Raw genomic sequence first — 16,033 nt, 5'->3', positions numbered from 1 at the left:
GATATGAATCATTACACATGCAAAATTTTATTTCGATCAGACAACTGGAAGTGGGTTAGAGTTATTACTCATTGAACGCCCCTCGTACGTAAAAATATACATCAATAATGCCCACAACATCTCTCTTTACGTCTTGTGTAACTTGGTGCCTTTTATATCCTTTTTGTTAACGAAATCTGCCAGGCCTGGCCCCGGTTTGCAAATGTGACGTAGGCCTAGTAAGTGACCAAAATGTTAGCACATCACTCAATGAATTTCATCATGTTAACGCTCTGCCTGTTTTATTGGCGTTTAAATAATACCTTTATGTCATCCATCATATTCTAGTTATGAAATCTATGACCACAATAATCTAGTTTGGTCGCTGTACGGTTGCTCAGCGATCGCCGTGAGGTAAAAAAGGGGCTTAGATAGCACATTCTCCGTTTTCAACCCCCAATGAGTAAGAGGCGAGTAGGTCAAGATGTAAGTGAATGCTCCCACACTCACGGCAATGACCATAAATCCACTTTTCTCATGAGAATCTCTGCTGCTAAATCAAGGTTTATTGTTGACCGCCGGTGTCGATTTAGAATTATAAGATTCCTTTGACACTCTTTCTTATAAATTCAACTAACATATAAAAAGGTGGAATGATTTGCTTTGCAAGATCTGCACATGAAGCCACTCAATATAAAAAGGGAAGATGGTCATGTGTTAAAGGTCTTATACCTGCACTTAGAACCTCAAGGATTTCTGGGTTCATCAACCTTAGCATACCGCAATGTTGCGTCCCTGGGGCGCAGACACTTAACACCTAATTCCTTACTCTACTAAGATGAAAATGAGTACATAGCTCCAGCTAGGAACGTCTTCTCGGATATGACGTTAAGCAAGAGGTCCCTTGCTTGAGGAAATTCATACCGTGATATGAGGGAATCAAAGTTATCAGTCTGGTTTAACACAACTAGTACAAAACCGGCATGTTATGGCTGAAGGTGGTTTACCAGTTACAGTGTTACTCTTGAAGATGTATACTCATTAAAACGTAAGGTGTTGAGCTCTTCGATAGCAAGCAAAATAATCAGACCAATCATATTGTTATTTTATGGTATATAACAGTTACTCTCATTTCAATCTGAAAAATGGCATCGTTTTTGCCTGAGTTATAATTCATTGCATTATACACATTCTTACTTAAAATGTTGTTGAACATGTAACAAAACCGTTATTTGCAGATCTTGTGTCATGCTGGTATTTCAATGTTCACAATCCTTATACACGTAGTTACTTTTTTGAGAGCAATGCATGAATTGCAAACTACTTACATGTACAATGTTCATCATGGTAAAACGTCATTAGGGAACAACAGACGATGAACTGGATAATAAGTGAGTGAATGTGAGATGACCACTTAATTTTGTGGTTTCTTAAGCTGTTTGAAGAGAAGCCAGTGTGACATTTCTGGGTCCAAGCACATTTTCAGTTCAATCTGACATATCTAGGTTAACAAGACAAACTGACCACAAGAGGTCACATTACTTTAACCACCCGTGTTTGTCCCCATCCTTTACTCAATCATCTCCACAAATGACTGCACAGAGGTTCAGCTATCCATATCTATTGATTTTGACCATTGTTATTTTCTGCATAACACAAAACAGTGTGCCATGGGAATAAAGGAGAAATTGCTGATGCACAAAATACATGGCGTAAATGTAAAATAATTGGATCACTCTATAAATTACAATGGTACATAAAAGATATTTGACAAAATCCTCTATCATCTCATATTACTGTCTTCAAAGGCTTTAAAAATGAGAATGTTGCAAGTATCTTTTTTTCATTGGAATTAATAATACATACTGGTCTTACGTGGAAAATAATGTACAGTTCTCATCGATAAAAATATATAGATGAATACCTGAACAATTGAATACATATCAACCCTAGCTTGAATTGGCAATTCGTGTATTTAAAATGTTGCATTCATTTCGAATACTATCTAAGGCAGTTAAAATCCGTTGCCAAGTCTTAAAGCCTGTGTCATTCTGACATTAAATTGGAATTGGAAACATTACTTAACAAGATCTTGCAAACATGCCAAAGCCTGTTTTACCAGTGGACTTGGTAGAGGCTGTTGGCATATTGTAGAATGGGCTACCTTCTCCACTACCTTCTCTACTGTGTCTGCTACAAATGTGCTCTCCAACAAGGGGCAACCCAGTAGAACTGTCATGGCTATCACTAGCCTGTAGAGTGTTTCACACACCCGCCCATACAGGGTATGGTACACAAAGACTGGAGATGTTTTGAGTGAACTACACCTCCTACACAAGTCCAGAAGCAAGGACTCATCTTTCTCTATGAGAGCTAGAATCAGAGATGTGTCTATAGGAAGCTCTTGAACAGATGTTGAGGATGGATGTTGGTGTCCTGTAGTTGTTGAATCAGCATGCAGGTTGCTTTGGACATCAGCACCAACCAATGGGCTGCCTCCAACTGCTCGAGTCAGACTTTGCGCTGCGACACCTGCCAACTCCACTCCCTCTTCATAGGTGTTGGTTTCTCCCTTCTCAAAGACAACTTCAGTCTAAAAAAAAAGATCAACACTTATAGAAAAACTATCACTCTTTTCAATTTTACTTTCATTTTTCACTTGAACACTTTCTTGGGAAGGTCACAATTTGTATTATATAATTTATACACATGTTTTTACAGTATGTCATATCTGGGCATCGATAACCTTTGATATGGGTATTCCGAACCGGGGTGATATCTTGCCATATGACATGGGATTCTTCTTGTATCACACAGGCTTCCATCAAATAAATTGAACCAATCTGTGTGAGCATGCTGTAAAAAGTTGAAATACCAGATTCGGATGTTGGAATTGCTTTCCTTACAATGTTTTTTTTAAACAAATTTTCTCAACTTCTGGCGCATTTCACATAAAAAAATGCGTTTTCTCTGGTGGGTATGACAGAAATAAAATAAAACACAGAGCATTCCGCATCACCCTCGGTCCCAGTCCTCCCGCAGGTTCAATCACCCTCCAGCCTGTTCCTATCAGCGGTCGGGCTGGTACCTCAGGTGATATGGAATAAACCGTGTTGTACTCTTAAAACATCATTTTTTCCCCTTCTAGATCTAGTGCAAAATAATGTCCATGCAAAAATAACTGAATTTACTTTAGCCAAAACGTTAAGTGATAAGACCCACTGTGATCTGTCCATCTGGAAACACATCTTCAAGGTCAGGGCTCCCAGTCACAAGGTCATGCAGGAGAAGGATGCAAGGTCGCCACTTCTTCTTCCCAGATGACTGGAGAAGGAGCTCCACTGCTTGATGGAGGGCCAGGGTTGGCTGAATGCTTATTGATGTTTCCTGTCTGTTGTTGCTAAGCAACAGTACAGAACTTGCTGCTGTTTGTCTTGTGACCTCATCCTCATCCTATGTTAAACAGTAATCATCATGGTTTCTGACTTTTATACAATGCTAGAATAGATAATGAATTTAAAGTTTTTCTAGAACTATCATAGAGTGGAATTTGTTATCACCAAGCACAGTAGGGGCATCTTCTCTGCATAGTTTTAAAGAACGCTTGCAGATAGATGTGCAAAAGTTAGGTGTGACGGATCGTTCAGTGTAATATAACCAGCTACTGCCGCGCTGCGTGCCTGTGAAGCTGGTGTGTTACTCCGAACGTCGGTTATACCGGCTTTATAGATACAGATACAGAAAATAAATGTATGGCATCAGGCAATGGCAGTTCAATTCTGACTTGGCTGTAACACAAGTTTTAGAATGAAACATTAAGCGGAAAGACTTATACGCCACATTTTCATGGATATGGTTGAATGGTTTTTCCTATTACAGGCAATTCAACTTTGACATTTGCCATTGAGGGCCAAATGAAATCTAAATGTTTCATAGACTTGTGATGAAAGGAACCAATATGTAGTATTGACTAGTTCATGATATGGCTAGAACAATGTTTCTCTTACAATATGCTGTGTGTATGTGCACGGAGGGCGACACAGCAGGAATCAACCTTACGGCTTGTAGTTTCAGCGGCAAGGCCGCTATAGCCACTGGACTGCGTGGCATGTGTGTATATATGTGTGAATCTGTGTGTGTGTGTGAGTGTGTGTGTGTGTGTGTGTGTGTGAATTTGTCACTTTCTTTCTACCAGGTACCAGTTAAAAGACTGTTTTCTATTATTCATGTTCATTTTTATTTCAGCTTCTGCTGATAGACCCTCACATGTACATGTGATGATGTAATGCTGTTAGCCTGTACAGCCCCCCTTATTCAATTATCAGTGTTTATGAATTGACTCACTCATAACCCTTGAAAACAGCTTGGGCTATTTGATGGACATCTGTTATCACTAGAAACATCGATTTAACGCTTAACCCTCCGTGAAGACCTAATTATGTTAGAATAGACCTGCACCCTTCCGACATCTGTCAACTCAAGATACCATCATTGTTTTCCAAATGACCTTTTCAGTGGGTCTGAATAATTGAACACTTGAGGAACTTGGTGCTTAGGACAGGCAATCTGGATTGTGTAGTCTGGAATGATTATTTATTTAGCAAGGGGGACAAGGGGTGAGCTTCTGCTCTAAGCCCCCTGCTGATGTGCTGAAATGTGACGGATTGTACCCATGGGACAAGAACAAAGGATTTAACCTAGGGACTGTCGTCATGAACTGTCATAAACTGTCCATGCTCTGGTGTATTTACAACAAAAAGTCTACAGGTGGGGTCATTCCAGGACTTAACACAACGCTTCTAGATAATGTAATGCATGTTTACATAGTTCCTAAGGTAAGACAATACCATGGGAACTGTTATATATAATGTTATGCATGAGTGCCATTTTCATATGAGCCTCATGAGTTAGTGACTTTGACATGTCCGAAAGTTTTTTTGCAGTTAATGTATATTGAACTGTTCTGACAGTTCATTTCAGTAACCCTGAAGAAGATTGATGGATGTTACTCTAAACATCTCCAATTTTTATCCAGTTGTAGACTGAGATGGAATTGATTTTGAAAACTGTTAAGATAGTTTTGTCTACTTTGAAAAGTATATGTCACCAAAGATGCATAAGATTGGGCTGTAAGGTTTGATCAACTCACATCAGGATGGACTCCTATTCTTATCAATAATGTGTTGGGCTCTTGAGGTGTGGCTCTTCCATAGAGATTATAAGAAGCAAAAAAGCTGAAAATAAACCAAACATGACAAACCTGAAGCAAGATGAGAAGTGCTCTCCACAAGGTGAAACTAAGGTCACCCAGCAGGCATCTCCCATCCTCTAATATACCTGTCACAGCAGCCAGACCCTACAGGAAACAACATAGTTCAGACAAACAAAATAAAGACAGAAAAATGGATGTAAACAATACCCTGTCTCTCTTTCTATTTCTACGTCTTATACTTTTTTACCATTGGGGCCATACACAAAGCTACATTTTCAATATCTATTAACCCTTAAACTGCAAAACCCGAATATATACGGCACATATATACATGTCCTGTGTGCCGCACTCAGATATATCCGTGATAGCGTATAGCGTGTAGCCCACGAACCCCGGAAATCAGGGACTTTGGCCTTGTTTGGGGGTTTCTTTTGGGAGGTCAGCAGCCAACCCTGGCACTGATAGCATTTAATAGGGCTGAAACTCTGGCAGTTTAAGGGTTAAGTAAAAAGACTGCCATGGGTCACTGTTCATTCCTCAAAATACAACTGTTACGTTGAATCAATTAAAACACCAAATGATGTGAACCATGATGAAACATACACACAAATGTATGATTCACACCTATTAGAAATATATGTTTGTGCCAGTGATTGAATTGCAAAGACATTAACACAGCTGCACTCTATCTGTTGTAAGCAACTTTCATGATGATATCATATTGCAATCATTTCATTGAACACAATAGAAGCATGCAAATGAGTATTACCATTGGTGTTCAGAAGTTTACAACATGGGGGTCTCCAGGGGAACATTGTGCCTGGCTGAGTTAATGTCTGTGATTATCACTACGATTTCTCACTCTACTGTAGACATCATGATGTATGGCCACAGAAACACCCACATGGAAAACACAGTCAATCTTACAGTAAAATCAACAATGATGTATTACACAACATCTCTTACACCTGCAACAGGGTAAATGACCTACTAAGAGTCAGGAATGGAGATTGAAAGAAAATGGATTGAAGAGCTGAATGATAAAATACAGCAAAATCTGCTTTAGAAGACCCCTCAGGGGACCTACATGTATAAAATCTGGTTTATGTGCACAGGTGGCCAATACAGACAGGATTCCTAATGCTTGTGTCAGTGGAAAAAATTGTCCGAGGGACCACCAAAAAGTGGAAACATTGGCCAAGTGGTCCTCTGCACAGATTCAGAACATCACATGCTTTGTCTTACTCTTAGACAATCTCTGCAATATCCCTTTAACAAAAATGTATTATAGTACCACAGGAGGCCAAATACACAAACAGGGCTCAAAGTACCACCAACATATGCAGGTTAGTGCAGGAAAATATGGAGCTGTGCAGGCATTTCTGGTGTCTACCTGCACCTACCCTGTACTGGTCCATGTACTGGGTTTTATGCATAAATGTCATATGATGTAGGTGTATATGGATTGTTATTAGCTGCATCGACTGTTACCACCTATGAAGTATAAAAGAATAAATAGCAATAGTTCTTGAACAGTTTTAGTATGATCCACACTTCCTAAATTCAGAATGGTGCAGGTCAAATTTGTCTGTTGCAGGTAATTTTCAATGTTACGAGGTATGCAGAAAAAAGTATTTCGAGCCCTGACAAATTATAGATCATTCATTCAATCCATAAATGTAAACCACACAGAAATTTGATTCCTTATATGAACGAAAACTGCACAAAAATGTGATAATGACAAATTCAAACCTTTGCAACAGCTTGCCTGACTTCCACATACTTCCCAGGTTGGGCACATTCCAGCATCAGTCCAACCCAGTCTGCAAAATACTGCATCAAGGTGGTACCCATCTCAACCTAATAGGTAACATTTAAAAAGAAGTCATAGAATTACTAGGGAGCTTGTTGGCAATCACTCCAAATATTACATAATTTAATGTTCACAAAATCTGATAAAACTCCAAGCATCTACTATCACTACACAATGTGGTAACAAATAAAAACTGTTTATGGTGACCTACGGGAAAGCATGTTTTAAATATCATGTAAACATTTCTACAACAAAGCTCTTTTCTGTTTGGATATATAAAAAACATCTAACAGTTATACATCTTAAAATCTCATCTAAACATTGTTTTCCACTCCAAACAGTAAATTTGTGAGCATCATTGTCAGTAAAATTGATCAGCTATAAAGCATAATTGAGGACCAGTGATATTGGGACCAGGTGGTAGTGTAGTATTGGCTGTAATGATTATGTAGGATGATGGTGGATTTACTGGGTTAAAAGCACAATTAGCCACGTATATCACTGTACAACACTTCTCTGTACAGACATGTTGATGGGGGTATGTTATCACCTTAGGCAACAGAGTGGGGAACACCTTTTGACCTGAGGCACTTTGCTGACTTAATATTGGCCAATATTTCTGACCACTGACTTCCTTTTTCATTAATAAATGTATGTAACGCTAGTTCACCTTTATCCGTTGAGTAGCCTATATCCGTTGCTTTTAAAAATAGGGTACTTGGGGATATCACGTTGACAGACGTTTTTTTCAAATTGGAATATTTTCAGTATATTGCAGTCTCATATGTCAAAGTTATAGACCTAGATTTGGACAACTTCTTAGGACATTCTTGGCAAAGATCAATTCAGCAGTAATCACACTAAAGCTGCAGCACTTGGCGTCTACACTGCGGTCAAGCAATATGAAAGAGGGATACGTCAACGAATTTCATCCATAGAAAAAATATATTTTCTTACACTTTGAGTGTTTTGTTGTCTTTTTAGACATTCCTGTACAGTTTGCATGATATTCCCATTGTCAAGTGCAAGGTTACACAGATCCAATCAAGGAGTGTATTGATTATACTGCCACCATGCAGCAGTCCTGTGAAATGTCCATTCAATGGCTACAAACAGCATCATGTTTTCTCAACATGAAACAACCTTAGTACAGGGTACAACTAAATGTCTCCCTAAAATAGGGCTGAAACCAAACCAGTTAGTCTTGTACTACCTACCTGTGGCTCTGATGAAGTGTACAGCATGTTTGCTGTGATAGAAGACAGGGAGACTACAGCTGCCTGGAGCTCTGGTTTCATGGTGCTTTCCTGACCAAGTCTTACCAGGGTTTGCAGCATGTCTCCACAAGTCACCTGAAAACAGGGACATAAAAGAGGTCACACTTGAGCTATCAGCACCAAGGGCAGGCATACTTACCTGTGTGTGGATAGCATTAAGAACAAATAACAAGACATTTTAACCAATGTGTGGATGGTGTTCAGCACCAAGGAGAGGCATTTTTGCTTATTGTGTGTGCGTGTGTGATGTTCAGCATCAATACCAGACATGTTTAATTGTGTATGGATGGTGTTCAGTGCAATAGACAAGCATTATGTATTGTGTTCAGCACCAAGGACAGGCATGATTAGCTGTGTGTAGATAGTATTCAGCACCAATGACAGGCATGTTAAACTGTGAGAATGGTGTTCAGTACAAAGGGCAGGTATATTCAACTGTGTGTGGATGGTGTTCAGTACAATGGGCAGGCATGTTTACCTGTGTGTGGATGGAGTTCAGCACAAAGGACAGGCATGTTTAACTGTGTGCACATGGTGTTCAGTACAATGGGCAGGCATGTTTATCTGTGTGTGGATGGAGTTCAGCACCAAGGACAGGCATGTTTAACTGAGGGTGGTATTCAGCACTAAGGACATGCATGTTTACTTGCAGTGTTCAGCAAGAATGACAATAGTGTGTGGATGGTGTTCAGCACCAGGGACAGGTTAACTTAAGAAAACTGCAGTATAGTATACAATACGCTAGTAGTACTGGTTGTCAAAGTTGTAATCATTAACAATTATAAGACATACCTGTTTGGATGATGGAGTTGTGATGACCCATGGAAATGTTCTCAGTGGCATCACAGTGCACATCAGCTGTAGCAGATGCGGGAGGACCTCTGAGTTCCTCTCTGTCTGCATCACCATGATAACTAGCTGCTGAAAGATCCTCTCTTCTGTGCATAGCCCCAGCAGTGGGTGGAGTCTTTCATCTAGTTCTATGTCCGTGTCTCTGGAGATGTTTGAAGGGCTTGCTGTGGTTTCCAACTTATCACTAACTTTGCCTTTTGTTACAGTAACTACTGTTCCATCCACTTTTGCTTCTAGGGTTTGGCCACTTGCTGTTAGACAGTTTTGCTGTTCAGTGATGCTTTTGTTGAGAAACTCCAGTGTTTTCTGCCTGACTTCATAATGCTTGTTGGTAAGGAGACTGAGTAGAACTCCTGCTGGTTCTACTAGATTGTTTGTGATGACTCTGCTTGAGTGAGGTAGGCATCGCAGAACAAACGTGGCAATGCCCACGTTCAAGGCAGCAGCACCGCAGATATCACTCGAATCTTCTTGATGTTCTGTATGAAGTGTTGCCATCAAAGTTGAACGGAGCTCTTGCAATGGATGAGAGCCTTTTCCTACATTGCTGTCAAAAATTAGGAACTCTACTGTTGCAATATAAAGTGCCCTTGTAACAGCACAAGGGTTTGACCGTGACCCAATCCAAGAAAGACTCTGTAAGGAAGGGTACACCTCTGACTCAAGATCTTCTTGTGTAACTCCAGGAACATCTTTGCGACAGTATGTCTTGATCAATCCTTGAGCTTGCAGCAGAATTCCATGAACAGAATTCTGAGGGATTCTGGAAGCATCTTTAATCTGTCTCAGGAGTTTTCCTATGGTGGAGGCAGCATGTGCAGCTGGGATGAGCGGTAGGAGTGCTTGTGCTGCCATGGCTCTTGTCTTCATGACGGTACTGTGGGCACACTTCTGGACCAGCGGGACAAAGGCAGACATGTTTAATGCTGAGGAGGCTCCATCCATTGGGGAGGGGTAGAGCTTTGCCAACATGATCAGCACAGGGTACAGACTTGGGTGCAGGTCCACACTGCTGTCACAGGACTGGATCCTCTCCACAGCCAGCTGGAGTTGGTCCAGAAGGAAGGAATGGAGGGAGGGGAACCTGGCAAAGAACTCTCTTCCTGACATGCAGTTCCTCCGGGCATGTTCGTCCTTCCCTCGCTTGACTCCAAATATCCTGGTCATGAGAATACTGAAGAGTAGCGTGGATGCATTACGTATGGCCCAGACTTCAGAGCCAAACCCGAGAATGGTCACTTTGACTCCGTCAACAATGTAAGGAAAAATGTGTTCCCCGATCTTGGTGTTCCTGAAGAGGGCTTTGAGGATGTTCAGGGCATGTACAACTGGAACAGTGTGCTTGCTGTCTGTAGGCAATGGTAAGGAGGATGCTAGAGAGAGGAGCTGTTCCATGGATGACTTGAGCTGTGCCTGTTGATGTTCCTCTGGCTCGGTGGTCAACACGCACTCAAAGAACAGGGGCAAACCGGCACTGCGTCTTGTCGCACATAGACTGCTGTCATTGTAATCCTGTAGACTCGTGAGAAGTCCCTTCAACCAATCACAAGGAAGCTTTCTCAAGTCAGGGATCTCAGACCTCCACAGTCGGTGGCAAAGTTTGATGAAGCCGTCTTTCCCCTTCTCGAACGCTCCCAAGTGACGAGCTTCTAGCAGTTGTGTAGTGAAGTAGTGTCCTATCTTTAACACTTGATTGACAGATAGTACACCTTGGGGATCATCATCTTCTTGATACATTGGAGCTTTCTGAGCAAACTGTCCAAACAACAGAGAGATTTCCATCAAACTCCTCCAGCAGCAGATAAGTAAGGCTTGTGAAGACACTGAAGAAGGTTCCTGAGACGTCGTGTCGTCTTCACTGACTGGCTTTAAGGAGACTTGTGTCACAGCTGCATCTACGAGTGTGGCACCCTCTGGTATATACCCCTCTGGTGCAGCCGTCTGAACAATAGGTGATACAATACTGGACACTTCACAACACACATCAACAATTTTGTCTAGAAGGTTTCCCCACTCTAGCTTAGGAACCAATGACGTCATATCTACATCAGCCAGGAGAGACCTGATACAGTGTATCACACCATATATTGGACAGTTTGCTGCAACTTCAAGCAGATCTTTCTTGCTGTGTTCCACTAATGGTTTCAGTTTCCCCACTAGAGATGCAAGGATATTACATGTGTTTATCATGATATGATCCTTCACATCCTGCTCTAAGCTTGCAGTGGAGTGGCTGGGCTCTGCAACCTTGAGCGTTTGATCTGAATTCTCTCCCGTGTTTAAGCTCCATTCTTTTACATCCACTGAATGTTGCAGTAGAAGCCTGAGTATGTAGGCAGCCGTAACACTGTCGTGAGGGTTCACACTCTCCATCAGTGTCTCACAGATCCCATACAAAACAGCACAGAGCGGATCATTCTCCTTCAGATGTACGGAAGAGTTTGGAGCATTCTTAAGGACCACGGTTAAGAGTTCTAGCCCTAACTGTTTGTTTGGCTCATAGGTGTCTGCAAGGCACTCCAGTAGGAGATGGAAATGTCTGGATGTGAACATGGTAGACAGAGGGAACACTTCTGCAATACTTTCAGATGAGGTGTGGTACAGGAGATTTTGCAACATGACTGAAAGGAGACTAAGGCATGTCACTTTTCTTGCAAAGGATGCACCCACACCAATGCCCTGAAACAGCATTTCAAATACTTTGCCGAGAAATTCTTTGTACTGTTTCAACTGCTGTTCAGTCTGGGGTGTTTCTGGCGGTGATGTTTCACAGGCTGACTTCTTCTTTTGCTGTCGTAGGCTGCGTTGTGCAGCAAAGCTGCTGTCCCTCACACAGATGAACAGTTTCTTTAGGGAGGAGCATGTTTGTTGTCTGAAAGACGGGGATTGGCTGTTCAAGTTGTACTTCAGGAAATGCAGCACCAATGAGAGACGAGGGCCTGGAATTGGATCAGTCTGCTTGTGAGACTCAGACAGAAGTGATAAAGAACTAAGCCTGACCTGGTCTTTACTGTGCGTCAATGCTTTCTTAAGCATCATCTCTGTGGCACTTGAGTGAGTTTGTAGATTCCGCATCCTGAGACTGTGGGCAGTTTGGAGGCAGGCAATGAGGCCACACAGCTTGGCGTCACTTGTCTTTGATAAACTCCCTCCATCGGTTGTCAGCCTTCCAACTATGAAGTCCATGCTTTCAGGAGAGGTCTTTAAAAGACTAGAAAGGCAGTCACTGATGGTTTGTCTATTCACAGAAGTACTAGTGTTACATAGAAGATCCAATACTGGGTCTATCCATGCCTCTTGCCATTTAGAAGTACCTTCATCATGGAACTGAGTTGTGAGTTCAACTTTGTGGGACTTTGAGAGTTTTCCGTGCAGTTCTTTGGCATGAACCGATGCGGTCACAGCCTCAGAACTCATGAGGACAAGTAGGCGAGTCACAATCTGAGGGCAAAGTTGGAGAATCTCCTGTGCTCCTATCTCCTCTGTCAGACAGCACAGAGCTATGTACTTTCCTCGCTTGTGCCAGTCCTCGCTGAACACCTTCTTTGTGAGGTCCAACAAGTCAGCATCCTCTCTGACAGGACTGTTGGAAACCTTCACGTGACACTTCAGGATGTTTCGAAAGATTTCCCGACACTGATGCCGAACACCATCCAACGGGTGATCCCAATGCTGCCAAATATAGCCTACCACTTGCTGCATTGTAGAGGATGGTAGTATCAGCTGTTGCCTTGTGTTTTCTACTGTTACACTCTTTGTAAGTTCCAAGGCCTTAGTGGACCAAACTGTTAGGGCATAAGAGCCATGCAGAACTGAAGTAGAGTCCAAAAGGCTGTTACACAGTCTAAGAATATCTGGGAGGATTACGTCAAACAGCAAACATTGGTTGTCAAACATTGTTGACAACATCTCTGGACTTAGCTTAGCCAAAATGCCTTTACAAAGACAGAGACGAGAAAAACTTGGAAGATTGGCCCTACAGCTTTGCAGGAATTTATGGAGTTTTTTTAGTTTTACTTCATTTAGAAACTCCGTGGAATGATCTGGATACAGAATAGCAAAGACTGCCTTCACAGTTGCTTCATTGTCATTGAGAAGGAAGGCTCTGATTGTAGCAGGCAAAGCAATGCCAGCTGAGCTGTGACAAGCCTGCAGTACCCAGTCAAACTGCAAGATGGAGTACAGTGTACACGTTATCTCAGCCAGTAGGTAGCTCTCATGACTGCCATGGTCAGTCGTAATCAAAGCCAGGATGTCAGCTTGGCATTTCTGTAGCAAAGCTGTCAGTAGCTTCAGGACTGTGGTGCAATCCTGCATGGCCTGAGATGACTTAGCTGTGCTCACATCTTTAGCATCTACCAACAACACTTCCAGACTCTTCTCTACAAAGTTCAGAACAGCTGGAAGGTTCTTGGCAACAACTGTTGCACCCATTGAAAAGTTTTCCAGCAGAAGACCCAAAATATTAATATTGTATCTCAGCCTTTCAGATGGTACTACTAGTAATTCCTTAACCTGTGTGGACAGCTTGTCAACCGCCTGGGTTTTTAACTCAGCTGGTAAACTTTGTAACATACTGACTAAAGTGCCACGTAAGGAAGAGTGAACAGTACATTGTAGGTACATACTGACAAGGACATCTACACAGACAAGTCTTTGGGGTTGTAGTGTAGCATCAGAGGCTGCTTCCTTCAGTTTTGGTCCTACAGCAAGAGTTTTCAGCATTATCGCTTGCTGGGTGGGGTTGTTGTCTTCAAGACATTGTAGGAGAAGTCTTGCAGGGCCTGGCTTATCATTAACAGCCTCTAACTTGTTTCTGAGTTCTTGGTATACGAGTGTTGGATCCTCCATGTTGGTTACATGTATGTCCATCGCTTGTAAGACACCTCAATTCAGGAGCTGTAACGGGAAAAATAAGATGCTAATGTTGTTACTGTTGCTGAGAATCAGATTAAAACAGATTCTTTGTGGATATCATTTTTTTTTCCATTGCTATGGACTGTGCTACACTGCAACTCTTCCTATGAGTTAGGGCTGTGTCTCGGTAACCTGGAGTCCAACCTTGTTAGCTTTGGTCCACTCCTATTAACAGACCCTGGGTTCACTGAAAAGCCTGGGCCCAACAAGCCAGGCTATTCCTTTTTGGGGTATGCTTGGGGGTTTGACCCCTGATGGAATTTTTTAAAGCTAACACTGGGTACCTGAATTTCCAGCTCAGGGTGCATTGGACAGAAGGCAACAGTTTGGCCATATTTATGGGGAATGAAATGGGGGTTTGGGATACAGCAAGGAACAATCATTACTCACTACAGGAACCATCATGTCTAGTTCTTGAATGATGCAAAATTTCTCAGCACGTTTCTGTTCCTTCAGTCTTGGTTGAGTCATTCATTTAATCCCTCCCCATCCCAAGGGAGCAACTGTGGTCTTAAGTTACCATTGTCAGGGTTCGAAATACATATACAGTCAAACCTGTCTATAGCGGCCACTCAAGGGACTGGTCAAAATTGGCCACTATAGAGAGGTGGCCACTATAGAGAATATGCTAATTAATTGACCACAAGCAATAAGTTACACATGGTTTTAGTACCCACTGATTTATATTAACATAATACAGTACTGTACATGTACTCGTAACTGCAATGATTTTTACACTATATGTATTAAGACAACAAAAGCTATAAAAATTTTAAATGTTCTACAGTTAATATTATCTGAAGAGACCGGTATCGTCATATTTCTTTGATCTTTCGTCTTCTATCCTTTGATACTTTGCCGTCCGTGTGTTCCCACTCGCGTTCACACGTTAGATTCATTATGCTAATGTGGAACTCACAAGAAAAGTCTCGTCATTTTAGACTTATCTCTTAATAAATGTAAGAATAAAATGCTCCATAGTCTGAAGTTCATATCATTTTGTCTTTGTAACAATTTATTTAGAAAGTTTTTGTGATGTAAATTAACCTAAGCGATAGTGTATTAGAACGTAACTTTAATACAATTTACCTCCGTAATATTGGTGTCGTCTATTAACCTTATATGACCTCGTTTGTCAGTGGGTATGGGTAGCGCCAGTTAACGAAGTTTTGTTTTGAAAATAAATCACAGATGTTTTAAATCCGGCGTAGGGTGACGATACGGCCGCTGCATATGGCCGAACGCGTGCCGAAACATAGACCAGTGGTCCACGTGGCCGTAATCGGCAGTGTTTTTGTACCTGCGGGACCGGAAATCGTGTGGCCGTGGCCGCGTTGGACAGGTGGCCGTTAAGCCTATCTCTTAATCATTACGAATCCAAGGGACCGACAAAAAGTGGCCGCTATGCAAAGGTGGCCGCTAATCAGGGCCCTAGCCAGCGTCCGTTTTTCCGTCAATTGACAGAAATTTGTTGCGTCTGACGGAAAAATTTTCAAACCAATCCGTCAACCTTGACGGACAAAAATCCTTGGTGGAAGCTTCAGGCGGCTTGGGGACGCCATCCACGGCCGTAAAAGCCACACACTGTTTGTTTTGCTATTGTTATGATTGTTGACAATGTGTGTCGGTGCCCTTTCGCATACGACAATCTCATTAAAACCCGTTTTTCAAGGTCTCAGTTCAGTCCTTCCAAGGACGTTGGTCCTTCTAATTAATTTTCGCGACGATTGGCTGACAGAAAAAAGTTTCGAGCTGGCTAAAGCCCTGCCGCTAATACAGGTTTGACTGTACTTAACTTGCAATTTGCATGTAATTTTTGAGATTTGCACATAAAGATATTCTGAACTTGCAATCTTGCATGTTGAAAATACCTGGCCTATAGTAAAAATACTGAAGCCACAGTGCCTTTGTTTGTCTGACGGGGATCGTCACCGGTCGTCAGTAGGTGTTATATTACTTATAAACAATCAAATTCAGCTTGCT

General features: G+C 41.8%; 1 protein-coding gene across 1 annotated transcript in view; it reads right to left on the bottom strand.

The window, feature by feature from the left end:
* Positions 1–526: 526 nt before the first annotated feature.
* LOC118431001 (thyroid adenoma-associated protein homolog) overlaps positions 527–16,033 on the bottom strand; it is a 46,869-nt gene continuing 31,362 nt past the window's right edge. Inside the window, exons 2-7 of the mRNA XM_035842049.1 lie at positions 9,074–14,032; positions 8,222–8,356; positions 6,944–7,051; positions 5,240–5,335; positions 3,202–3,432; positions 527–2,572 (exon numbers count right to left, since the gene is read on the bottom strand). Of these exons, the coding sequence (XP_035697942.1) occupies positions 2,057–2,572; positions 3,202–3,432; positions 5,240–5,335; positions 6,944–7,051; positions 8,222–8,356; positions 9,074–14,005 (6,018 nt within the window). The 5' untranslated portion in view covers positions 14,006–14,032 and the 3' untranslated portion in view covers positions 527–2,056. The remainder of the gene's footprint in view (positions 2,573–3,201; positions 3,433–5,239; positions 5,336–6,943; positions 7,052–8,221; positions 8,357–9,073; positions 14,033–16,033) is intronic.

Source organism: Branchiostoma floridae, chromosome 14 (genome assembly GCF_000003815.2).
Source record: "Branchiostoma floridae strain S238N-H82 chromosome 14, Bfl_VNyyK, whole genome shotgun sequence".
NCBI classification, from domain to species: Eukaryota; Metazoa; Chordata; class Leptocardii; order Amphioxiformes; family Branchiostomatidae; genus Branchiostoma; species Branchiostoma floridae.
Note: the sequence above shows the minus strand (reverse complement) of the source record. Positions and strands in the feature narration are given on the sequence as shown.